Source organism: Mobula birostris, chromosome 16 (genome assembly GCF_030028105.1).
Source record: "Mobula birostris isolate sMobBir1 chromosome 16, sMobBir1.hap1, whole genome shotgun sequence".
Classification (NCBI taxonomy): domain Eukaryota; kingdom Metazoa; phylum Chordata; class Chondrichthyes; order Myliobatiformes; family Myliobatidae; genus Mobula; species Mobula birostris.
Genome location: NC_092385.1, coordinates 79,048,615 through 79,076,568, shown reverse-complemented (window position 1 = coordinate 79,076,568; position 27,954 = coordinate 79,048,615). Strand labels below are relative to the sequence as shown.

The 27,954-nt window shown below is 38.5% G+C and overlaps 1 protein-coding gene across 9 annotated transcripts in view; it reads right to left on the bottom strand.

Moving 5' to 3' along the window:
• Positions 1–27,954, bottom strand: part of pbrm1 (polybromo 1) — a 91,956-nt gene that overhangs the window by 11,820 nt on the left and 52,182 nt on the right. For all 9 annotated transcript variants that reach the window (XM_072280949.1, XM_072280951.1, XM_072280952.1 and 6 more), the window contains 6 exons: positions 27,389–27,534; positions 26,977–27,134; positions 17,840–18,023; positions 15,314–15,524; positions 4,190–4,388; positions 3,292–3,453 (listed from right to left, as the gene is read on the bottom strand). In XM_072280949.1, coding sequence (XP_072137050.1) covers positions 3,292–3,453; positions 4,190–4,388; positions 15,314–15,524; positions 17,840–18,023; positions 26,977–27,134; positions 27,389–27,534 — 1,060 coding nt within the window. The remainder of the gene's footprint in view (positions 1–3,291; positions 3,454–4,189; positions 4,389–15,313; positions 15,525–17,839; positions 18,024–26,976; positions 27,135–27,388; positions 27,535–27,954) is intronic.

Below are 27,954 nucleotides of genomic sequence, written 5' to 3'. Positions count from 1 at the left end.
TTCCAGTTTCCAGATTAGCTGAGCCACATGATTCATCCTCATTCTGTATTCAATATGTTCTTAATTCTCTTAAATCAAGCATGAAACCATTTAATCCATTCAGTCCATGCTAATTCCCAGGGAGGAATCCATTCCTCTCTTCCTTACTTCTCTGTATCCTTGCAACTTATTATTTTTTGCATTTGCTCATCAACTACTGTTTAGCTCTTCCTGCTGTTAACCTATTCTAAAGGGTAATTTACAGTGGCCAATTAACCTATCTGCATTCCTTTGAGATGTGGGGGAAAAAGATCAGAGCACCTGAAGGAAATCCCAGGTGTCAAGTTCTTTTTCAGCTAATGGAGCAAGGAAGTCAGTCAAGTAAAAATTTGTCTGTTTCAAGCCATGTTCAGATCTGAGTTAACAGGGATCCTGGTATATGGAGGATAATATTCAATGGAGGAGGAGGGTGCCCATTGAAGGTAGGTTACCAGTATTTTTCCCCTCTATTATTTTCCACGTACCATAGGATACCTAATATAGTTGTGCTATAAGAAGAGGAGAGTATGCCCTAAATTTTACCTGAAACGTATCAAGGTGACAATTGAAAGAACTGAATTCCAAACTGAATGCACTTTGACACTCATTCAAAAAAATGTGAAAAAAAAATCAAAAGTTCTACACGTTAAACCTTCATACTCCTTGGACGTCCCAAAGGAGCATTGCTGCCTACTTTCAAAGTTTAAATCTTGAAGTTACAATCAATTATAGTTTCAAAAGTTTCATATTTTAATTTCTGAAAAAAATTTCAAGTGACAATTTTTAATCTGATTTTTCAAAATTCCTTTCATAAGAATCTTGGTGAGGAATTATTTAAAAAATATCACAATTCTTCCACTACTGCTTGGATTGCTGTGGTACAAGAAAAGTGAAGACCTCAAAGTTCTTAAATTGTTAATGGAATTATTGAATCCCAAGTAAACTAAATTGTTTTCAATGGGGACTATTTAATACAGCTTGACAAAATGAAACTCTTTTTTCAAATAATGGGATATATTAAAAAAGATACAGTATCCCTTACAATAACTTTATTAAAACTCTAGCTGAATCAAAGCAAAAAGCCAAATTTGATTGTTCAGATATAAAATAATCTCTGAAGTGAACCATGATAGGTCAAAAAGCCAAACATATGCAAATCTGCTAATTCTGTGCTCATTATTTTCTGAATTTACTCAATAAGGAAAAAGCAAATAAATTTCTCAGCTTTCCTCCTTGTTCAGTATTACAAATGATCAATATGGAGTAAATTCTGGAATAATTATAAGATTATGTTTATTGCTCAGTTTATCCTGTGTTGAAAGGTTCTAACTCTACAGTTTAAGAAAACCTAGAATCCAATTGTGAAAGCCCATTTTAATTTGGGAAGCCCAAATTATTAAAACAGAAGCCAATGGGGTACAGTTTTCCCTGCTTTGTGAGTGGAAGCTCTGATAAGGAGGTACCATGAAATGGAAATGTTAGACATTTACTGAACATCTTTGTGAGAACATAGTAGTTATTATCAACCATCATCAAGAATTACAATAGATTACCATATTCTGTTGCTGCAATTATCCCATCATTGAAGTAATACTTAATTGTAAGCAAAGGCAGCATTCTATATATAAAATACAAGTTTCCAGGTATGTCTACTTACTAAGCAGACACACAAAAGAAAATGGAAAAAATATTCTTGCATTGATCTTCATCCCTGAACTTCTGAACTTCTATCATTCTTTACAGTACTATTTAAAATCTATCAGTTTACCTATGCTTTTGCTTTTCCTCTCTAATATTATTTATTTATCGAGATACAACAGGGAATAGACCCTTCCAGACCTTCGAGCCGTGCTGCTCAGCAATCCCTAGATTTAATTCTAGCCTAATCACAGGACAATTTACAATGACCAATTAACCTTCCAACTGGTATGTCTTTGGAGCGCCCGAAGGAAATCCACACAGTCAAAGGGGAGAACATAGAAACTCCTTACAGGCAGTGGTGGGACATGCCAAATTTTGTTTGGAGAAAAAAAGAGAGAAGATTCCTTGCAATGTGTAATGCAAGAAAGCTACTATACAAGGGCAAATTGTTATCGTTACTGTTAAAAAATTTAGATCGCCTTTATTTAAGCTAAATTTCAATTGGTAGTTAGGAAATGAAGGCATAAGTGCATACAGGAAAGACTAGAACCAGAAATTATGGATTATAACTTTTAATGATAGTATGAATTAAAATATGTAAGTATAGATAAAAATTGCTGGAAATAAAAGGGCCTAAATAGGTTATCTAAACAGTGTAAAATTGTCAACAACCATGAAAACAATTTGAGGAATGGGTACTGTAATAACACCAATACAGTACAGCTTCTGTGATTATTGATAACTGCACAACTTTAGGACAGGGTAACAGGTAAATCATTACAGGAACTTGAGGAAATGGAATCATGTGACTTAGTTGGACTTAATATTTGAAAGAAACTTTAAGGGACACACTTCATGCTTTTTTCTTGCTAGATGACTGGACTATTCTTTTGTATGTGGAAAATAACAACGAGGGAAAAAATATTGCCAGATTACAACCGATGTACAATTTTCATCAAGTGAATTAAAAATTCATGTACATGTGGTTAACCTTTAGCAATGGTTAGCATATTTTGTAAGTCACATCAATTTTCTTGACTTTGAAACACAAGTTTTAAACATCAAGTTTCCAATGCTTCATACTTTTTTTAAAGTATGTCAACATCCTCATCTTTTTATATCTCTTGATAGCACCAATTTATTTTTGTGGTTTTTTTAACCCTAGATAGCTTGTACTTCTAGTTTAGCTTTCTTGGTTTAAAAGACAAAGTGTTTGAGTTTTGCGCAATTCATACATTTACAAAAATTGATACTTTTGTGATGGTCTGTAATGAATAAAGAGAAAATACATAAAAGACTTCGTAATTTAAGTATTTTTCTAAATAAGTCATCATCTACAAACAAAAGTAATTTGGTGCAACAATACAGAACTCAGAAAATCATAAGAAAAACAGAACTTAATACTATCAATGAACTGCAAAATCAAGGAAAACTTTTAATCGTTAAATATTTTTGATATGTGACCCTAGAGAGAGACTTTCTTCATGTAGTTTTGGTAAACCACCATGGTGCTGATGAAAACCTTGCAATGCAAAAAAACAGCAAAATGACCACCCCCTTCCCAAATTTGGTTGAAAGCAATTTTCAATAGTATTTTAGGTCTTTGCCATTTAGCTAGTTTTCATATGCTACCTGTGACAGGGGTCATCTGCTGATGGAGAATTCCCATTGGTGTAGGAGGTGGTACTACCCCCATGATGGCACCTACAGGTGTACCAGCCCGTGGGGAGGCACACTGCTGCTGCTGAGCTGCACGCTCTCTCTCCTGCTGCTCAGCCTGCTTTGCTGCCCGCTCTGAAAAAACACGAACGTATATTCACATGGGCACACCACTCAATTTATTTATTACAGCACAGAATTAGAAATTTGCATGGATGAGATAAAGCAGATATTCGTTTCAATTAATATATTCACAGAGACTAACCTACATGCCAAACCCGAAGGGATAGTAACTATTTGTCACTTAAAAATATATCCACAAAATTGCCAGGATAACTGAACCAAATCTCTCTTCAAAATACTTTCAAAGAATGATAAAAGGATTCCCCTCAAACATAAACACAATTTCCTTATTAACCTGGTAGCCAATAGTAGCATATTACCAAAAATTTTCTCAACATTTCTGTAATCTCTTCCAATGTGTAAAAGAATTATGCTTTGTAAAGCCTGGCTTGATGTATTTCTAATTCTTTTCTTTATTTACCATGATCAACAAATGCACGAATAGCAAATTTTAGACAGTATGAAACATCAACTTTGGTTTGGTCACAAGCCAATTTTAACCTTAAGACAGCTTTTAATAAACCTTACTTTGTATGGAAGATATATCTAACATGAATAAGTGTTCAGATTCAAGATGACATCAACAATACTTGGAAGTAAACGGAATTGTAAAGATATGAATCATGTTTGTATATAGTTGTTGGTATATGATAAGTTAAGGTATTAATTAGCTACTATGATGTCAAGTAACTTTTTAATAAAATATATATTTTAATGTCTTTGCCAAAAAGAACATATGATGAGCTACCTTCATACTCTGCTTTTTTGACAGCCTCAAGGTTTCTCCACTCTGTACCCACAAGCCGACTCAGCTCCCCAAAAGAGAAGTCCGGATGCTTGGCTTTGATAACAGCTCTCATTTCACTGCTGAACAAGATGTAACCGCTTGGATTGGTCTTCCTCTTTCCCTCCTTCTGTTTAGTGCCCTTAATGGATTTAGGGGTTGACTATATGTAAGCAACATAGGACAGTTAGGTGTCAGCATTTCTAAGTCTTATGTATGTAGAGAGGGTAAATGAGGAAGAACCTTGGGATATGACTTATATCCAACCAGCGGGGCAAAACCATATCTCATAGGTCCTTGCCATATTTTCTGTTTATGCTGAATACCTTAGATAGCAATACGACAAAAAACATTCGTAAGTAAATTTCATGTTAAATTTATTCACAGATTACTGATCTATAGTGAAAATCCATTAATTAAATACAAACCCCATTTCCAGAAAAGTTGGGATATTTTCCAAAATGCAATAAAAACAAAAATCTGTGATATGTTAATTCACGTGAACCTTTATTTAACTGACAGAAGTACAAAGAAAAGATTTTCAATATTTTTACTGACTAACTTAATTGTATTTTGTAAACATACACAAATTTAGAATTTGATGGCTGCAACACACTCAACAAAAGTTGGGACAGAGGCATGTTTACCATTGTGTTACATCACCTTTCCTTTTAATACCACTTTTTAATCATTTTGGAACTGAGGATACTAATTGTAGTAGATTTGCAATTGGAAATTTTGTCCATTCTTGCTTGATATAAGACTTCAGCTGCTCAACAGTCCGTGGTCTCCGTTGTCTGATTCTCCTCTTCATGATGCGCCATACATTTTCAATAGGAGATAGATCTGGACTGGCAGCAGGCCAGTCAAGCACACGCACTCTGTGTCTACAAAGCCACGCTGTTGTAGCCCGTGCAGCATTGTCCTGCTGAAATAAGCATGGACGTCCCGAGAAGAGACGTCGCCTTGATGGCAACATATGCCTCTCTAAAATCCTAATATACGCCTCAGAGTCAATGGTACCTTCACATACATGCAACTCACCCATGCCGTGGGCACTGATGCACCCCCAAAACATCAGATGCTGGCTTTTGCACCTTTCACTGATGACAATCTAGATGGTCGTTTTCATCTTTGGCGCGAAGAACTCGACGCCTGTTTTTTCCGAAAACTAGCCGAAATGTGGACTCACCTGACCATAGCACGCGGTTCCACAGTCTTTCAGTCCATCTGAGATGAGCTTGGGCCCAGAGGACTCGCCGGCGTTTCTGCATAGAGTTGATGTATGGCTTCCTCCTTGCGTAATAGTTTCAAGTTGCATTTCTGGATGCAGCGACGGACTGTATTGAGTGACAATGGTTTTCCGAAGTACTCCCAATCTTGCGTTGAGAAATGTTCCTTTTGAACTGACTAACAATTCTCTCATGAATTTTGGCACAAAGGGATGAGCCACGACCCATCCTTGCTTGCAAAGACTGAGTCTTTGATGGACGCTACTTTTATACCCAGTCATGATACCTCACCCGCTACCAATTAGCCTGCTTAATGTGGAGTCTTCCAAAGCGGTGTTACTTGAATATTCTGTGCACTTTTCAATCTTATTTTAACTCTGTCCCTACTTTTGTTGAGTGTGTTGCAGCCATCAAATTCTAAGTTTGTGTACAGTTACAAAATACAATTGTTAGTCAGTAAAACTATTGAAAATCTTTTCTTTGCACTTTTGTCAGTTAAATAAAGGTTCACGTGAATTAACATATCACAGATTTTTGTTTTTATTGCATTTTGGAAAATATCCCAACTTTTCTGGAAATGGGGTTTGTAAAAAGCGAATGAATGAAAACAATTTATAGAAACATAGAAAATAGGTGCAGGAGTAGGGTAGGCCATTCGGCCCTTCGAGCCTGCACCGCCATTTATTATGATCATGGCTGATCATCCAACTCAGAACCCCGCCCCAGCCTTCCCTCCATACCCCCTGACCCCCGTAGCCACAAGGGCCATATCTAACTCCCTCTTAAATATAGCCAATGAACTGGCCTCAACTGTTTCCTGTGGCAGAGAATTCCACAGATTCACCACTCTCTGTGTGAAGGAGTTTTTCCTAATCTCGGTCCTAAAAGGCTTCCCCTCTATCCTCAAACTGTGACCCCTCGTTTTGGACTTCCCCAACATCGGGAACAATCTTCCTGCACCTAGCCTGTCCAATCCCTTTAGGATCTTATACGTTTCAATCAGATCCCCCCCTCAATCTTCTAAATTCCAATGAGTACAAGCCCAGTTCATCCAGTCTTTCTTCATATGAAAGTCCTGCCATCCCAGGAATCAATCTGGTGAACCTTCTTTGTACACCCTCTATGGCAAGGATGTCTTTCCTCAGATTAGGGGACCAAAACTGCACACAAAACTCCAGGTGTGGTCTCACCAAGGCCTTGTACAACTGCAGTAGTACCTCCCTGCTCCTGTACTCGAATCCTCTTGCTATAAATGCCAGCATACCATTCGCCTTTTTCACCGCCTGCTGTACCTGCATGCCCACTTTCAATGACTGGTGTATAATGACACCCAGGTCTCGTTGCACCTCCCCTTTTCCTAATCCGCCACCATTCAGATAATAATCTGTTTTCCCATTTTTGCCACCAAAGTGGATAACTTCACATTTATCCACATTAAATTGCATCTGCCATGAATTTGCCCACTCACCCAACCTATCCAAGTCACCCTGCATCCTCTTAGCATCCTCCTCACAGCTAACACTGCCACCCAGCTTCGTGTCATCCGCAAACTTGGAGATGCTGCAATTAATTCCCTCATCTAAGTCATTAATATATATTGTAAACAACTGGGGTCCCAGCACTGAGCCTTGCGGTACCCCACTAGTCACCGCCTGCCATTCTGAAAAGGTCCCGTCTATTCCCACTCTTTGCTTCCTGTCTGCTAACCAACTCTCCACCCACACCAATACCTTACCCCCAATACCGTGTGCTTTAAGTTTGCACACTAATCTCCTGTGTGGGACCTTGTCAAAAGCCTTCTGAAAATCCAAATATACCACATGCACTGGTTCTCCCCTATCCACTCTACTAGTTACATCCTCAAAAAATTCTATGAGATTCGCCAGACATGATTTTCCTTTCACAAATCCATGCTGACTTTGTCCGATGATTTCACCGCTTTCCAAATGTGCTGTTATCACATCCTTGATAACTGACTCCAGCAGTTTCCCCACCACCGACATTAGGCTAACCGGTCTATAATTCCCCGGTTTCTCTCTCCCTCCTTTTTTAAAAAGTGGAGTTACATTAGCCACCCTCCAATCCTCAGGAACTAGTCCAGAATCTAACGAGTTTTGAAAAATTATCACTAATACATCCACTATTTCTTGGGCTACTTCCTTAAGCACCCTGGGATGCAGACCATCTGGCCCTGGGGATTTATCTGCCTTCAATACCTTCAATTTACCTAACACCACTTCCCTACTAACATGTATTTCGCTCAGTTCCTCCATCTCACTGGACCCTCTGTCCCCTACTATTTCTGGAAGATTATTTATGTCCTCCTTCGTGAAGACAGCACCAAAGTAATTATTCAATTGGTCTGCCATGTCCTTGCTCCCCATAATCAATTCACCTGTTTCTGTCTGCAGGGGACCTACATTTGTCTTTACCAGTCTTTTCCTTTTTACATATCTATAAAAGCTTTTACAGTCCGTTTTTATGTTTCCTGCCAGTTTTCTCTCATAATCTTTTTCCCCCTTCCTAATTAAGCCCTTTGTCCTCCTCTGCTGAACTCTGAATTTCTCCCAGTCCTCAGGTGAGCCACTTTGTCTGGCTAATTTGTATGCTTCTTCTTTGGAATTGATACTATCCCTAATTTCTCTTGTCAGCCACGGGTGCACTACCTTCCTTGATTTATTCTTTTGCCAAACTGGGATGAACAATTGTTGTAGTTCATCCATGCAACCTTTAAATGCTTGCCATTGCATATCCACCGTCAATCCTTCAAGTGTCATTTGCCAGTCTATCTTAGCTAATTCACATCTCATACCTTCAAAGTTACCCCTCTTTAAGTTCAGAACCTTTGTTTCTGAATTAACTCTGTCACTCTCCTGTACTATACTGTACACCATAACAAAATTAGTTTTCACATTACTAACTCAAATGTCAGACATACTTAATTCAATGGGAGTAAACAGTTGCAAGAAAAACGTTGTGAACCCTTTGCAATTTCAGAATCAGAATCGGCTTTATTATCACTGGCATGTGACATGAAATTTGTTAACTTAGCAGCAACAGTTCAATGCAATCTAGCAGAGAGAAAATAATAATAAATAAAACAAAACATAATAAACAAACGAGTAAATCAATTACATATATTGAATAGATTTTAAAAAATGTGCAAAAACAGAAATACTGCATATTAAAAAAAGTGAGGTAGTGTCCAAAGCTTCAACGTCCATTTAGGAATTGGATGGCAGAGGGGAAGAAGCTGTTCCTGAATCGCTGAGTGTGTGCCTTCAGGCTTCTGTATCTCCTACCTGATGGTAACAGTGAGAAAAGGGCATGCCCTGGGTGCTGGAGGTCCTTAATAATGGACGCTGCCTTTCTGAGACACCGCTCCCTAAAGATGTCCTGGGTACTTTGTAGGCCAGTGCCCAAGATGGAGCTACACCCTATCCTCGTTATATGCTTCTTCAGACAATGCAGATTCACAGTTATGTGAGGAACCTATTTCTACCAACTTTTCGTTATATGCGTCCAAGACTCAACAGTTATATGAGGAGCACTGCTTTCCCGCCAATACAAGTCATGTGCGCACGCCTCACAGTCTCACTCCACCAGTCTCGCATTGGTTTTGGCAATGTATGGATGTGCGATCTTGCACACTTAAACTTTTGTGTTTTTACCTACAGTGCAGTGATTTTGTGCTTGAAATATTTAACTATGCCTCTTAAGCGTCTGATGTCAAATCCTGGGCCATTAGCCAAGTGGCAGGGAACCGCTTTAACATTTGGAAAAAAAGGTTGGAAATTATAAACAGGACGGTGTCATGTGAAGGTAACACAGCTCTGGGATGCTGCCCTGTGCAGTTGCGGGCTATGATAGCTGAGTTAGACATCACACCAAAGCAGGTGTTTAATGCAGACGAGACCGGGCCTTTTTTTGGAAGCGTATGCTGAAACGTACGTAAGGATGAAAAAACTGCGTCAGGTTTCAAGGCAGCAAAGGATAGATTGACTTTGTTTATGTGTTCCAATGCTGAAGGAGACTGTAAGATGAAGCCTCTCTTAGTTTACCATTCACTAAACTCCCTTGCTCTTAAGGGTTTGAGTAAGAATATGCTTCCTGTCCACTAGGCAGCTAACAAGAAAGCATGGGTCACTGGTCAAATCTTTGAAGATTGGTTTGCTAATCGTTTTGCTGTTGAGGCTGAACGCTACTGCCGGGAACAGAATCTTGCCTTTAAAGTTCTTTAGTTACACAATGCGCCAGCCCATCCTAAACATTTGGACTGCATTCATCCTAACATAACAGTGCGTTTCCTGCCGCCTAACACAAATCGCTGATTCAACCACTCGACCAAGTGATATCCACATTCAAGGCATACTTTTTACAGCGAACTGTCTCTCAAGTGCTGCAAGCAGCAGATGATTTTGAAAATCCCGGGAATTTACCAATGGTGAGGGAATGGTGGAAGTCCTTCAACATCTGACATGCCATCAACAACACTGATGAATCCTGGAAAGAGGCCAGATCTTCCACTCTGAAGCAACCGGCAGAAATTTTTTAAGGCTGCGGAACACTTGGCACAAATGGCGATGGACATAGACCCAAGTTTAGAACGGAGTCAGCATTTCAGTCGTTCCCTGCAGTCAAGCCTTCTTCCCTACAAGCAAATTTATGCTGAAAAACAAAATACTGCCAAGCAAACAATCCTCACCACTTTCTTCAAACCGATGTAATCTCCTGCTGCCGGCAGTACTGAGAGTTTTATGAGTCTTCCTTCACCCCTTGCTTTCCTTGATGATCCTGACGACACACAACCATCCACCTCATCCATGTAAAGCTGCCCGACACCACAACAACCACTCATCTCCCGGAGCAAACACACCTGCCACTGTTGGTGAGTACTGTACACCCTGGTATGTTAACTTTCTATGATTTATTATGTTGAATATTACCTTAAATTGATGAAATATAATACGAAAGTTGCCTTGTGGTACTGCTTTTGTGCCGTATTGGTATGAAAATATGAATAAGTTACAGATAAAACATATTTAGGAAGCACTCAAGAACGCATCCCTATTTTCTCCATTTAAATAATTATTCACATTATGCATCGACTTCGAAGAAAGATCCCCCGCATATAACGAGGATAGGATGTACTAGATTTACGACCCTCTGCAGCTTCTTTCAGTCCTGTGCAATAGCCCCCACCCCCTATACCAGACAGTGATGCAGCCTGTCAGAATGCTCTCCACAGTACAACTATAGAAGCTTTTGACTGTATTTGTTGACATAGCAAACCTCTTCAAACTCCTAATAAAGTATAGACGCTTCCTTGCCTTCTTTATAACTACATCGATATGCTGGGACCAGGTTAGATCCTCAGCAATCTTGACACCCAGCAACTTGAAGCTGCTCACTCTCTCCACTTCTGATCCCTCTATGAGGATTGGTATGTGTTCCTTTGTCCTACCCTTCCTTAAGTCCACAATCAGCTCTTTCATCTTACTGACGTTGAGTGTCAGGTTGTTGCTGCAGCACCATTCCACTAGTTGGCATATCTCACTCCTGTATGCCCTCTTGTCACCACCTAAGATTCTAACAACAACAGTTGTACCGTCAGCAAATTTATAGATGGTATTTGAGCTATGCCTAGCCACACTGTCATGTATATATAAAGAGTAGAGCAGTGGACTAGGCACACACCCCTGAGGTGCGCCAGTGTTGATTGTCAGCAAGGAGGATACATTATCACCAATCCACACAGACTTCCGGTTAGGAAGTTGAGGATCCAATTGCAGAGGGAGGTACAGAGACCCATGTTCTGAAACTTCTCAATCAATTTCCATGTATTCTGCATTAATTACTCATAAAATTTGGTCTGATCTTCATCCAAGTCACAATAATAAATAAGCACAATGATAAAGTATGTAAAAGGGTTAATACTTCGTTAAGCAATAGCAGCCCTGTTTTCCTGAAAGAAGCAGTTGATGATCAACAGATGTGCTAATCAATGCTGAGCAATATTCCTTCTCCAAGTTAGCCAGCAAGTGTTTCAGGGTCCTTATCTCTGCGCATGACTGCACAAGGACAAGCTGACTCCTGCCTGTCTGTGTATTAGGCCATTATGCCTATTCTGTAATTTGTCTCGCGGTGCTGTCAAGCAATAGATAAGTCTGACTCCAGGTTGGGGGGGGAGGGGGGGGGTGTGTGTGTGTGTGTGTGTGTGTGTGTGTGTGTGTGTGTGTCTCTCTCTCTCTCTCTCTCTGTATATGAATGAATATATCCATCGTAAGAGGAATTGTTGACTTAGTTGGTGGATCGGGCAGGAAGTTTGCACGACTGAGTAAACCCCGGGTGCTTTAAATAAAGAGTTTGTACTTATACGGTCTCTGAGTGACTTTATCTGGATTCAACTTCCACAACAATCTGCCTAAACCAATAACACACAAAGAATTGTACTCTTCATGTCTTTATTAAACATATTGTTCAATCATTCACAGTCCAGGCTGGGAAATGTATATGAACCTATTGGGTAACGCCTTCTATAAAAGCTATTTGGAGTAATGTGTTCCACCAATGAGATGAGATCAGAAGTGTGGGTTGTAAAGATACCCTGCCCTATTAAAAAAAAAGACACACCAGGTCCGGTTACTGACAGAGCCTGCTCTTTAAGAAAGATCTGTTTACGTGCACCAGGCCTCGATCAAAACAATTTTCAGAGGACCTTAGACAAAGAATCATAGAGATGCATGAAGCTGGGAAAGACTACAAAAGTATTTTTAGAGACCTGAGTGTTCATCAGTCCACTGTAAGGGAAATTGTCTACAAATGGAGGAAATTCAATACTGTTGCTATCCTCCCTAGGAAAGGGCATCCTGCAAAGATCAAACCAACAGCACATTGTGCAATGTTGAAAGAGGTGAAAAGACCTGCAGGACCTGCAGAAATATCTTGAATTTGCTAAAGTCTCTGTTCATGTGTCCACTGGAAGAAAAACAATGAACAAGAATGAACAAGTGTTCAAGGGAGGACACCATGGAGGAAACCGCTGCTCTCCAAAAAAAAAATTGCTACATGTCTCAAGTTGCAAAAGACTACCTGGACATTCCACAATGCTTCTGGGACAATGTTCTGTGGTCAGATGAGACAAAAGTTGGAACTTTTTGGCAGAAATGCACACCGCTATCTTTGGAGGAAAAAAAGGCACTGCACACCAACACCAAAGCCTCATCCCAACTGTGAAGCACGTGGAAGGAGCATCATGGTTGCATTACTTTGCTGCCTCAGGGCCTGGATAGCTTGTAGACATTGAGGGAAGAATGCATTCAAAATTATTTCAAGACATTTTACAGGAGAATGTCAGATCACCTGAAGCTTAATAAAAGGTGGATGATGCAACAAGACAATGATTTGAAACACAAGGGTAAATCAACAACAGAATGGTTCAAAGAGAAGAAAATTCAGGTTTTCACATAGCCAAGTCAGAGTTCAGACCAAAACCCAACTGAGATGCTGTGGCATGACCCGAAGAGGGCTGTTCATGCAAGGCATCCCAGAAATATTGATGAACTGAAACAGTAATGTAGGGAGGAATGGTCTAGAATTCCTCCTCGCTGTTGTGCAAGTCTGATCAGCAGCTACAGGAAACATTTGATCAAGGTTATTGCAGTTAAAGGAGGTTCTTCCAATTACTAAATATAAGGGTTCACATACTTTTTCCAGGCCGGACTGTAAATGATTAAAAAATGTGTTCAATAAGGACATGAAAAGTGTGTTATTATTTCAGGCAGATTGTGCTTGTCTGTTATTATGACTTCGACGAAGATCAGACCACATTTTATGAGTAATTAATGAAGAAAACCAGGTAGATGAATAGGGTTCACAAACTTTTTCTTGCAACTGTATATTTGAATAAGCTTTTATTTTCTGCAGTTTTTCTGACCCGATGACACAGAGCTTCTTAGCCTACTCCCTGTGCGCTTTGGTATAGGCAAAAGAATGGCTGTTTTCAGTCATTTGCACAGTTCTGTTGCAGCTTTCACAAAGCATATCCCAGTTGGACTGAGGCTTGAGCATATGATTGACTTCACAATGTGATAGGGATCTCATAATTTTGTCACTTATATTCAACAGAAATCAAATGGTTTTCAATAATTTGTTGATCAATTTATGAACATTTTGGAGGAAAAATAAGTATGAGGGGTGATTGATAAGTTCGTGGTCTAAGGTAGAAGGAGTCAATTTTAGAAAACCTAGCACATTTATTTTTCCTACATTTACACACTTAGTCCAGCGGTTGTGGAGCATACGGATCCCTTCTTTGTAGAAGTCGACATCTTGGACCTCCAGAAGTGGTCCAAAGCAGGGGTGATTGATAAGTTTGTGGCCTATGGTAGAAGGAGATGAGGAGAAACTGCAAACTTTCTTCATTTTCACTGAGAGTTGAATTGCACGAGCATGTAACGAGAGCTGTATAACTCATCTCCTTCTATCTTAGGCCACAAACTTATCAATCACCTCTGCTGTGGACCACTTCTACAAAGAAGGAATCTGTATGCTCCACGACCGCTGGACTAAAGGCTGATTTATACTTGTGCATATGGGCTACGCCGTAGCTTATGCCCTAGGCCTGATTTATACTTTTGCGTAGCCCTACGCCGTAGTGAGCATGCGTAGTTGTGTCTGCGTCGCGCTGCAATTCACCACCAAAACACTAGTTGGCGGTGGGGTTTCTATGGCACTGTGTGGACTTTCTCTGTGAGAGACATGGATGAGGAAATGCATTTCAAATATTTTCAGATGTCAGCAGGTAGATTTGACAATTTGGTTCATCGTCTCCAACCATTTATTTCGCATCAGTGTACAGACGTGGCACAGAAAAGCAACCGGAAATGCGAATGCTACCAAGCCGACCAACCACAGTTGCTGTGGTCTGCGTCGCTGCGACGCGCGAGTTACGTTTTTGGGGAGGTGCATGTCACTCTATGGTGTAGGGTATGTGGTACCTACGGCGTACATTTGACGCAGAAGTACAAATTGGGCTTAAGTGTGTACATGTAGGAGGGGACTATGTTGAAAAATAAATGTGCTGGGTTTTCTAAAATGGACTCCTTCTACCTCAGGCCACGAACTTATCAATCACCCCTGGTATTTACAATTGATGAACAACCGTATAGGTAGATTCTCTTTTTTATTGTGAAATTGTAAATTTGCATTTTCCCAACTGTTGTTTGTTTAGTAATTATTTTTAGGTGAAAAATTGCATCTCCACTTCCAACCCCCAGTTCTTCTATAGCAGAAAATTCAAACATTTGCTCTGTCTTTCTTTGAAATAATTCAAATTAATTACAGAAATTCACCATCATGCAAGGTCCTTAAATGCTGGCTAGGATTAAGTTACCTGGGTTCAACATTCTGAGCTTACGTTGAGCTAGATCGGCTACTGAGCCATCAACAATGCCCTAGATGCTACGGAATGGCCCGATTCAGGCAACATATTACTAAAGCAACTGAATTTGTTGTTAGATTCTGTAATCATGTCTGTTATCTTGCAGCTATTCAAACAAAGGTAACCATTTTCATGATAATAATTGATTTTCAGATTATCTAAATTTTGAAATTATTTGTTCCAATCCAAATTATACAATCATGATTTTATACTGAAAGTTATTAACAGAATCTACTCAATTCTTGTTTCATAAACTCAGACCTGTTATTGACTTTGATCTTCAAAATGGTATTTTATGATTGTAAACCACACTGGTTCTTAAAATGCTTCACGTTTTGAATGATCCTGTATGTAGAGGACCTTCGCAAGATCCTATTACTATACCCGTGGAGATGTAACATCCTATTACTGTACCTGTGGAGGTGTATAAGGAGCTATTTCCATTTCATTAGAAGCAGGGGTCTGCAACTGAGGCACAATAGGTTGTTCAGCTGTTTCAGCTTCTTCTTCAATACCTTCTTCATGATCTTCATCAGGTTCCTCAAATTCTGCAAACTTCATCTCTAGTTCCTGTATTTTCTTATCTAAAAGAGGAGATGGTTCCTTGTGGGGAACTATAGGTTTCCTGGAAGAATATACAATTAGAGTAAAACAGATTTACACGTTAAACTATCAAGAGTTACTCTCAAGGGCTTTCAACAACATTTCTAAAGTTACGAGTTCTCTGGTTTCCTCCCACAGTCCAAGGATGTACTGTTTGCTAAGTTAATAGGTCATTGTAAATTGCCCCTTGATTAGGCTAGGATTAAATTGGGGAGACTACTGGGCAGTGTGGCTCAAAGGGCTGGGGGGGGGGGTTGGTGCGAGGGTGGGGTAGAGGGAGGGATGGAGAGATCTGTAATTGTATTGGGATAATTGTAGATCAGTCTACCACTTGAAATACCTTTCCACACCTTCTTGGGTTAGATATAAAGGGCCATTTTAAGGTGGTCTTTTGCACCCTATGTTAGCTACTGAGGTCTGGATGCTGATTAAGTTTCAGGTAATATAATGCAGAGATACTGTCCCTGAAAGTAACTTAAGTTAGGGATAGAGTTTTGACAAAGCTATCTCTGGATCTAATAAGATTTAAATGTTCCTGATAGTAGATAATTATTAATATTGATATACAGTGGCATGCAAAAGTTTGGGCACCCCGGTCAAAATTTCTGTTACTGTGAATAGCTAAGCGAGTAAAAGGTGAACTGATTTCCAAAAGGCATAAAGTTAAAGTTGACACATTTCTTTAATATTTTAAGCAAGAAAACTTTTTTATCTCCACCTTTTAGTTTCAAAATAACAAAAAAGGAAAAGGGCCCGAAGCAAAAGTTTGGGCACCCTGCATGGCAGTACTTAGTAACACCCCCTTTGGCAAGTATCACAGCTTGTAAGCACCTTTTGTAGCCAGTAAAAGTCTTTCAGTTCTTGTTTGGGGGATTTTCGCCCATTCTTCCTTGCAAAAGGCTTCTAGTTCTCTGAGATTCTTGGGCCATCTTGCATGCACTGCTCTTTTGAGGTCTATCCACAGATTCTCAATGATGTTTAGGTCAGGGGACTGTGAGGGCCATGACAAAGCCTTCAGCCTGCACCTCTTGAGGTAGTCCATTGTGGATTTTGAGGTGTGTTTAGGTTCATTATCCTGTTGTAAAAAGCATCTTTTTTTCATCTTCAGCTTTTTTTTTTTTTTTTTTTTACAGACGGTGTGACGTTTGCTTCCAGAATTTGCTGGTATTTAATTGAATTCACTCTCCCCTCTACCAGTAAATGTTCCCCGTGCCACTGGCTGCAACACAAGCCCAAAGCATGATTGATGCACCCCCGTGCTTAACAGTTGGAGAGGGGTTCTTTTCATAAAGTTCTGCACCCTTTTTTCTCCAAACATACCTTTGCTCATTGCGGCCAAAAAGTTCTATTCAAAAGGTTCAAAGGAACATCTAAACAAGCCTGATGCATTTTGGAAACAAGTCTGTGGACTGATGAAGTTAAAATAGCACTCTTCAAACTCCTAATAAAGTATAGCTGCTGTCTTGCCTTCTTTATAACAACATCAATATGTTGGGACCAGGTTAGATCCTCAAAGATCTTGACACCCAGGAACTTGAAACTGCTCACCCTCTCCACTTCTGATCCCCCTATGAGGATTGGTATGTGCTCCTTCGTCTTACCCTTCCTGAAGTTCACAATCAGCTCTTCCGTCTTACTGACATTGAGTGCCAGGTTGTTGATGCAACACCATTCCACTAGTTGGCATATATCACTCCTGTACATCCTGTCATCACTACCTGAGATTCTACCAACAATGGTTGTATTATCATCAAATTTATAGATGATATTTGAGCTATGCATAGCCACATGTGTATAGAGAGAGTAGAGTAGTGGGCTAGGCACACACCCTTGAGGTGCACCAGTGTTGAATTGTCAGCGAGGAGGATATGTTATCACCAATCCACACAGATTGTGGTCTTCTGGTTAGGAAGTTGAGGATCCAATCGCAAAGGGAGGTATAGAGGCATAGGTTCTGCAACTTCTCAATCAGGATTGTGGGAATGATGGTATTAAATGCTGATCTATAGTCAATGAACAGCATCCTGACGTAGGTGTTTGTGTTGTCTAGGTGGTCTAAAGCCGTGTGGAGAACCATTGAGATTGCATCTGCCTTTGACCTATTGCGGTGATAGGCAAATTGCAATGGGTCCAGGTTTTGCTGAGGCAGGAGTTCAGTCTAGTCATGACCAACCTCTCAAAGCATTTCATCACTGTCGATGTGACATTTCATTAGTCGATAAATATATAAGCTAACTCTTTAATATTTCAATTAATAATTTAGTGCATTACAGACAAAATAGCCTCCTCGAAAAGTAACTTTTCCCCCATTCTTTAATTTATGACACCAAGTCTCACCTGAAGTAGTATATTTCATCATCCAATATTTTAGCAGATAAGGAAAATCGCTTTAGGCCTTTAAACCTTTTCATCTGCTTGTCAGTTTCATTGTAACGACTCTCACAAATGTAGACCTCACTTTCGGCAACTTCCGTTGGTCGACAAGAGAGGTAGTCTTTAAATGATAATACACTGCACTTGCCTAAATGGAACAGCATCAAAATATTATCTTTGAAACTTTAGCACTAAGTGTACAGTTTGTCAATTACACTACTGCAAGTGAAGTCTCATTTTGTAATAATCTACATATCGGTGGTTCTTTAAGTTTGTTATAGCTGGGGGAGCAGTGAGACAAGCTTTCACTAGCTATTAAATGCTCCCAATGGAGTGCATCTCCAATACCCTCTGACAACTGAGTCCACCTTCACATGTGGCTTAGCTACTAAGCCTGTGGAACTGTTTCTACTGACAGGATAAGGGGCAAAGATGGGTTACTGGCACCTTAAAACCATTAACTTTGGGCAGATGGGGCTTGATAGTTATGGTTGGCAGCTCATCTAAGAGTAGGAAAGCTCTGATCTCAAACACCCACTGCCTTGAGGCTATACCCACTCATGGGGAAGGCTTCGGGAGTAAACCACGAGAGCAAATTCTGGATCTGGAGTCCCTAAGGCAGTCTTACGTTGAGTTCAATGCTGACTGGCAATTCCTGTGATGCTGCTGGTGCTGAACTGTATCAGTCTCTGCTGTTTCTTTGGATTCATCAGCTGGATGGAGAGGGGGAATCTGCTACATGGGCAACAACTTCTCCAGATTGTAGACAGCTGAGAAGCAACATCCATGGTTGAACTCCACCAACGGAGGGCCTCACACAATAGCAATTTTTTTTTTTTTTTTTTTTTAAACACCATTTTTTTTTGGTATTTGAAATCAAAGATTTGATTCTGCTGAACAAAATGTACAATTACAAAAACAATCCAAATGGAACAGGGACCGAGGTAAAGGAGCCATTAGGAGGTAGTGACCATAATATGATAAGTTTTAATCTACAAATTGAGAGGGAGAAGGGAAAATTGGAAGTGTCAGTATTACAGTTGAACAAAGGGAACTATGGAGCTATAAGGGAGGAGCTGGCCAAAGTTCAATGGAACAATACCCTAGCAGGGATGACAGTGGAACAGCAATGACAAGTGTTTCTGGGAATAATGTGGAAGGTGCAGGATCAGTTCATTCCAAAGAGGAAGAAAGATCCTAAGGGGAGGCCGTGGCTGACAAGGGCAGTGAAGGACAGTATAAAGATAAAAGAGAAGAATTATAACATAGCAAAGAAGAGTGGGAAGCCGGAGGATTGGAAAACTTTTTTTTTAATATAATTTTTATTAAATTTTCAAAAAGAATACATGAAAAGATAAAATCTACCCACACCCCCCTCCCCTTAACCCTCCCCCCCCCCATATATAGTCCTACCTAAAAAGAAAGAAAGAGAAAAAAAAGAAAAGAACCGTCTGGTTATTGGAAGGTTTCCACATGCTCCATAGGATTCAAAATAAATTTGGTATAATTATTCGTTACTTTCCCCAAGTAACCAAAATCTTTATCGGAGCACTTAAATATGCCATCCTATCTTTTGTAAATAAGGGCACCAAATATTCAAAAATGTTACATATTTATCTCTTAAATTATAAGTAATTTTTTCAAGTGGAATAGAACTAGACATTTCATTATTCCAACGATCCATACTTAAATACGAATCAGATTTCCAAGTAACTGCTATAGTCTTCTTAGCTACTGCCAATGCAATTTTTATAAATTCTTTCTGATATTTATTCAATTTAAGTTTCGGTTTTATCCCTTCAATATCACCTAATAGAAATAATACAGGGTTATGTGGAAGTTGAATTCCAGTAATTTGTTCCAATAAGACTCTTAAATTTATCCAAAAGGGTTGAATTTTAAAACAAGACCAAGTAGAATGTAAAAAAGTACCAATTTCTTGATTACACCGAAAACATTTATCAGATAGATTTGAATTTAATCTATTTTTTGTGGTGTAATATATAATTGGTGTAAAAAATTATATTGTACTAATCTAAGTCGAACATTTATTGTATTTGTCATACTGTCAAGACAAAGTCTTGACCAATTTGTTTCATCAATATTAATATTCAGATCTGTTTCCCATTTTTGCTTTGACTTATGGATTCCTTGTTTAATTGTCTGTTCTTGAATCAAATTATACATACAAGAAATAAATTTTTTAATTTTCCCTTTTTGAATTAAAATTTCAATTTCATTAGGCTTTGGCAAAAACATTGTTTGACCCAGCTTACCTATTAAGTAAGCCCTTAATTGAAAGTAACAAAAGAAAGTATTATTAGATATTTTATATTTATCCTTTAATTGTTCAAATGACATCGATATACCTCGCTCAAAACAGTCTCCTATAAATTTAATCCCTTTTTGGTACCAATTATATAAAAGTTGATTATCCATTGTAAAAGGAATAAGCCTGTTTTGGAACAAAGGTCTCCTTGCTAGTAGAGATTTCTGTGTTTCCTTATCAACATTTATCTTATTCCATAGATCAATCAAATGTGTTAATATAGGAGATTCTTTCTTTTCCCGTATCCATTTAGATTCCCATTTATATATAATATCTTCAGGTTTATTTTCTCCTATCTTGTCTAGTTCTATTTTAATCCATGCTGGTTTTTGATCATCGAAAAAAGATGCAATAAATCTAAGTTGATTTGCTTTATAGTAGTTTTTAAAGTTTGGAAGTTGTAATCCTCCTAACCCAAATTTACATGTCAGTTTTTCCAATGATATTCTTGACATTTTACCTTTCCAAAGAAATTTTCTCACACATTTATTTAACTCTTGAAAAAATTTCTGTGGCAATTGTATTGGTAATGTTTGAAACAAATACTGTAATCTAGGAAATATATTCATTTTTACAACATTGACTCTACCTACTAATGTTATTGGTAGTATCATCCATTTGTCAAGATCTTCTTGAATTTTTTTCAATAGTGGTAAATAATTAAATTTATAAAAATTCTTTACATCATTATCAAGTCTTATACCTAAATACTTTATACCATTTACCGGCCATCTAAATTGGGTTACTAATCGACATTGACTATAGTCTCCTTTAGTAAGAGGTAAAATTTCACTTTTATCCCAGTTTATTTTGTAACCTGATACCTTCCCATATTCATCCAATCTAGAAGATAATTTATGTAACGAATGTTGTGGGTTTGTTAAATATATCAAAACATCATCGGCAAAAAGATTAATTTTATATTCCTCTTGGTTAACTCTAAAACCCATAATATCTGGATCAATTCTAATTAGTTCTGCTAATGGCTCTATCGTCAATACAAATAAAGCAGGTGATAGTGGACAACCTTGTCTAGTTGACCTTTTTAACTGGAATGGTGTTGAAATTTGAGAGTTTGTCACTACTTTGGCTTTAGGGTTAGAATTTAAAGTTTTAATCCAATTTATAAAAGATGTTCCTAACCCATATTTTTCTAATACTTTAAATAGAAAATCCCATTCTAATCTATCAAATGCTTTTTCTGCATCCAAAGCTACTACTATACTCTTCTCAACCCTTTTTTGTGCCAAATGAATTATACTGAGTAGCCAAGTTACATTATCTGCCAATTGTCTATTTTTAATAAATCCTGTTTGATCCATATGTATTAATTTTGGTAAATATTTAGATAATCTATTCGATAAAATTTTTGCTATTATTTTATAATCCGTATTCAATAAAGAAATAGGCCTGTATGATGTTGGTTTCATAGGATCTCTGTCCTTTTTTGGGAATACTATTACAATCGCTGTTGAAAAAGATTCTGGAAGTTTATGTATTTTTTCTGCTTGACGTATTAGTTCCATAAAAAGAGGAAATAATAAATCTTTAAATTTTTTATAAAATTCAGGTGGAAAACCATCTTCTCCTGGAGATTTATTACTTTGGAGTGATACTAAAGCTTCTTCAACTTCTTTTAATGTAAAAGGCATATCTAATCCCCTCTGTTCTTCCAAATTCAATTTTGGAAGAGAAACTTGTGATAAAAACCTTTCTATCTCATTAACATCATTTTGGGATTCTGATTGATATAATTCAGAATAAAAATTTTTAAAGGTTTCATTTATTTCAAGAGGTTTATAAGATATTTTATTTGCCCTTGTTCTAATTGCATTTATTGTTTTGGAAGCTTGTTCTGTTTTCAACTGCCAGGCAAGAATTTTATGTGCTCTCTCACCTAACTCATAATACCTTTGTTTAGTTCTTATAATTGCTTTTTCCGTTCTATATATCTGAAGCGTATTATATTGTAACTTCTTATTGAGAAGTTGTCTTCGTTTTTCTTCTGACATATATCTTTGAGATTCTTTTTCTATTCTTGTAATCTCTTTTTCCAATTGATCTAGTTCTGCCACATATTCTTTCTTAATTTTAGACGTATAACTTATTATCTGGCCGCTAAGATATGCTTTCATCGCATCCCATAATATAAATTTATCCTCCACTGAATGAAAATTTGTATCCAAAAAAAATTGAATCTGCTTTTTCATAAAATCACAAAAATCTTGACGATTTAATAATGTTGAATTAAATCTCCATCTATAAGCCACTTCTTCCTTGTCAGCCATTATTATTGTCATTAATAAAGGAGAATGATCTGATAATATTCTTGCTTTATATTCCATATTTTTCACTCTGTGTTGAATATGCATTGATAATAGAAAAAAATCTATCCTTGAGTAAGTTTTATGTCTATGGGAATAGAACGAATAGTCTCTTTCTTTAGGATTGATTCTTCTCCATATATCAATCAAATTTAAATCTTTCATCAATGATAAAGTTAAATTTACTACCTTTGATTTTATAACAGCCTTGGTTGATCTATCTAAGACTGGGTCTAAGCAAAAATTAAAGTCTCCTCTAATTAATATTTTTTCATGTGCATCCGCCAAATTCAGAAAAGCTTCTTGTATGAATTTTGCATCATTTTCGTTTGGTGCATAAATATTCATAAAAGTCCATAGTTCGGAAAAAAGTTGACAATGTATAATCACATATCTCCCCGCAGAATCAGTTATTACATTTTGTATTCTAATTGGTAAAGTTTTATTGATCAAAATTGCTACTCCCCTTGCTTTTGAATTAAATGAAGCCGCAACAACACTACCCACCCAATCTCTCTTTAGGTTCTGATGTTCTATTTCTGTTAGGTGCGTTTCCTGTAAAAAAGCTAAATCTATCTTCATTTTTTTAATATATGTTAAGATTCTTTTTCTTTTCACTGGTCCATTAAGCCCATTAACATTAAAACTCAAAAAATTCAATAAATTAGTCATTATTCTTAACAATGTTACTCCAATCTAAAACATTACTTATCTTCTCAACTCTCATAGTTCCTTGGGGAATTTCTTTAAACTTCACCATGTTGCTATGTGTTCCCCCCCCCCCCAACCGTCCAGGCAAAAAGAAAAAAAGATAGAAAAAAAAAGAAAAAACAAAATATCCCCCCACTAATGTTGTGAATGAAAGGATACACAACACTACCCCCCTCCATTTTACAGGTCGCGGCAAAAGCCACGCTTGCACACATGATTAACGTAGCAATCGATCAGTGCTTCTTCCAGCTCCCCCCGCAACAAAAAAAGTTATATATATATATAGACAAAATTAGTTTTACTATTCCCAACTAATTTCCTCCCGCGTTAACCTTTCTTACCCCCCTCATATAATTAATAATATATTTATACATTCATCCAGCTTCAAAAATCCAACAAGTCCATTCTTTAACCCAATCTTCATCTTCAATCTATCTCTCTCTCCTGAGTTTGTTCTTGTATCTGGTGAATATTCAGAGAATCTTGCACAAACTGCTCTGCTTTCTGGTAGTCATCAAAAAATCTTTTTTCTCCACCAGGCAAAAAAAATCTTCAAAGTTGCAGGATAACGCAGTATAAATTGATAACCATGATCCCATAGGTTTTTTTCACTGGATTAAACTTCTTCCTTTTTTTCAAAAGTTCGTAACTTATATCAAGGTAGAAAAAAACTTTGTTCCCTTTAATTATCAATGGCCCTTTTCTATCTTTGGCAGCTCGAGCAGCTGCCTGTAGAATCCTTTCCTTGTCTTGAAATCTTAAGAATTTTATTAAAATCGATCGTGGATATTGGCCATCTTTTGGTTTTGGTCTTAGAGCTCTATGTGCCCGCTCAATTTCAATTGGTCGAGCCTCCTCTCCCATTTGCAAAACATCTGGGATCCATCTTTGAAAAAATTCTATTGGCTTTTCTCCCTCCATACCTTCTGTAAGACCAACAATTTTAATATTATTACGTCTACTGAAATTTTCCAACATATCCACTTTCTCCAAGAGTTGGTTTCTTTCCGAGTTCCAAACAAGCAAATCATTTTCTGTTTTTTCCACTCTATCATTCATAAGCCCCATTTCTCTTTCCATCTTCTGAAGCTTCTTTTCCATTTTGTCCTGTCTTTCCATAACTTTATTATAGCACCTCTTCGTATCTCTAAGCTCTTCTCTTACTTTTCTTAATTCAGCCGTTGATTGCAATACAGCCTCTCTTATGTCTCTATCATCTCCTTTACTTCCACTCGCTTCCAATTCTTCCTCCTCTTCTTCATCTGTGTTCTCTGCAGAGTCCAATTCTGACTCTGAGTCATTTTCAATTGCAGTGGCTGTTGGTCCTTGTAGTTTGCGTTGTGTCGATTTGCGCATGCGCTCTTCTTTGCGCATGCGCATTTCCAGTGTCTTCTTTGGAGATACCGTTGCCACCGCCATTGCTCCCTGTTCTACCGAAGGAGATCCAACCTGAGTCCGGGGCTCCATCGTTGCAGTAGGCCCTTTTTTCTTCCCGTCTCGCGGCTGCTTCGCAACAGCAGACTTCTTTTGTTGCAGTTTAGGAGGCATATCGTAAAGTAGTCTTACAAAGTTTATAAATAGTTTTGAGAAAATATTTACCAACTTTGTTTTATTTAAACGGTACTTTACTGATTTGTTGAGGGAGAGCTGGATTTACACGTCTCAATCCCACGTCATCACGTGACGCCCCCCCGGAAAACTTTTAAAGAGCAACAGAAGATAACTAAAAAGGTAATACGCGGAGAAAAAATGAGGTACGAAGGTAAACTAGCCAAGAATATAAAGGAGGATAGTAAAAGCTTCTTTAGGTATGTGAAAAGGAAAAAAAAAGTTAAGACCAAAATTGGGCCCTTGAAGACAGAAGCGGGTGAATTTATTATGGGGAACAAGGAAATGGCAGACGAGTTGAACAGGTACTTTGGATCTATCTTCACTCCGGAAGACACAAACAATCTCCCATATATAATAGTGGCCAAAGGACCTAGGGTAATGGATGAACTGAAGGAAATTTATATTAGGCAGGAAATACTATTGGATAGACTATTGGGTCTGAAGGCTGATAAGTCCCCGGGACCTTATGGTCTGCATCCCAGGGTACTTAAGGAGGTGGCTTTAAAAATCGTGGACGGAAAGGTAACCATTTTCCAATGTTCTATAGATTCAGGATCAGTTCCTGTGGATTGAAGGGTGGCTAATGTTGTCCCACTTTTCAAGAAAGGAGGGGGAGAGGAAACAGAGAATTATAGACCGGTTATCCTGACGTCGGAGGTGGGAAAGATGCCGGAGTCAATTATAAAAGATGAAATTACGATGCATTTGGATGGCAGTAACAGGATAGGTCTGAGTCAGCATGGATTTACAAAGGGGAAATTGTGCTTGACTAATCTTCTGGAATTTTTTTGAGGATGTAACTATGAAAGTGGACAAGGGAGAGCCAGTGGATGTAGTGTACCTGGACTTTCAGGAAGTCTTTGATAAAGTCCCACATAGGAGATTAGTGGGCAAAATTAGGGCACATGGTATTGGGGGCAGAGTACTGACATGGATTGAAAATTGGCTGGCTGACAGGAAACAAAGAGTAGTGATTAACGGGTCCCTTTTGGAATGGCAGGCGGTGACCAGTGGGGTACCGCAGGGTTCAGTGCTGGGACCGCAGCTGTTTACAATATACATTAATGATTTAGATGAGGGGATTAAAAGTAACATTAGCAAATTTGCAGATGACACAAAGCTGGAAGGCAGTGTGAAATGTGAGGAGGATGTTATGAGAATGCAGGGTGACTTGGACGGGCTGGGTGAGTGGGCGGATGCATGGCAGATGCAGTTTAATGTGGATAAATGTGAGGTTATCCACCTTGGTGGTAAGAATGGGAAGGCAGATTTTTATCTAAATGGAGTCAAGTTAGGAAAAGGGGAAGCACAACGAGATCTAGGTGTTCTTGTACATCAGTCACTGAAAGCAAGCATGCAGGTACAGCAAGCAGTGAAGAAAGCTAATGGCATGCTGGCCTTCATAACAAGGGGAATTGAGTATAGGAGCAAAGAGGTCCTTCTGCAGCTGTACAGGGCCCTGTTGAGACCACACCTGGAGTATTGTGTGCAATTCTGGTCTCCAAATTTGAGGAAGGACACTCTTGCTATTGAGGGAGTGCAGCGTAGGTTCACTGGGTTAATTCCCGAGATGGCGGGACTGTCATATGTTGAAAGATTGGAGTGACTGGGCTTGTATACACTGGCATTTAGAAGGATGAGAGGGGATCTGATTGAAACATGTAAGATTATTAAGGGATTGGACACGCTGAAGGCAGGAAGCATGTTTCCGCTGATGGGTGAGTCCAGAACCAGAGGCCACAGTTTAAGAATAAGGGGTAGGCCATTTAGAACGGAGTTGAGGAAAAACTTTTTCACCCAGAGAGTGGTGGATATATGGAATGCTCTGCCCCAGAAGGCAGTGGAAGCCAAGTCTCTGGATGTTTTCAAGAAAGAGATGGATAGAACTCTTAAAGATAGCGGAATCAAAGGTTATGGGGATAAGGCAGGAACTGGATACTGATTGTGGATGATCAGCCATGATCACAGTGAATGGAGGCGCCGGCTTGACGGGCCGAATGGCCTACTCCTGCACCTATTGCCTATTATAACATTCCAAATGTTTTACAGAATGCTTTATGGAATTGACATTGAAACTTAATATGTTACTGCACTCTGTAATCAATCCTAAGGTAACAGTCACTTACCAATCACACAGGTCATAGTACAGGTTTCTTCTACATTGCTAAGAAACACTTCCTTCTTGTAAAACATTTTGGTAGGTTCATGCTCAGTTTCCTCAGGATGAATGAATATGGGGCCAAAGAAATAGGCAGCACCACCCCGCACCCACATTTTCTCAATTCTATCAACAAGATACACAAAAACATGAATTACCAAATCATTTTCATAATGATTACTTTTTCTTATTTTATACAAAGGAACATAAAATATAAAAGTATTTGTATTTTCAAACATTTAATATATTTCTGGGGACATCAAATTAATTCTGTTGTTACTGTATCCATAGCCAAATATAGTTGTTAATAACACTTCTCAAAAACTTGGTAATTATTGAAAAGAAAAACTCAGATATTAAAATTGTTTTAATAAACTTACCTGCCCACACGTGGTTGGACTAAACCATGAGATTTTATGTAGACACAATCTCCAATTTTGAGCCACATATCATTATAATGCAGCTGTTCATAATACTGGCAGCCTGGTTCTCCATTTGAAATCTCCACTGGTACATCTTCTCGTTCCTGGACAAAGAGTCACAGAGTAGTACAGCATAGACACAGGCTCCTTAGCCTAACTAGTCCATGCTGACCACAGCATCCATGCTGCAGTCCCAGTGCCTCTACTTGGCTAAAACCTGCTAAGTCCTTCCCCTCCTTGTAGCCATCTCGAATGCTGCAGCTGTACCCGCATCAACCACTTCCACTGGTAGCTCATCCCGGGTGCTCACTATTTTCTATAACTGAATCAATTTGGGTTGCCAGGGATAGTGGTAGATAATAAGCAGCCATTCAGAACTGAAATTTTGATTTCAATTTTGAAAAAAAAGTAGTAATGAAGATATTAGTAAGTCAGTTTTATGAAAATTGCTCTTTAAGGAAGGAATTAAGAACAACATCCCATGCACCATCAATCTACAGGACGTGACACTCAGGGACTTTGGC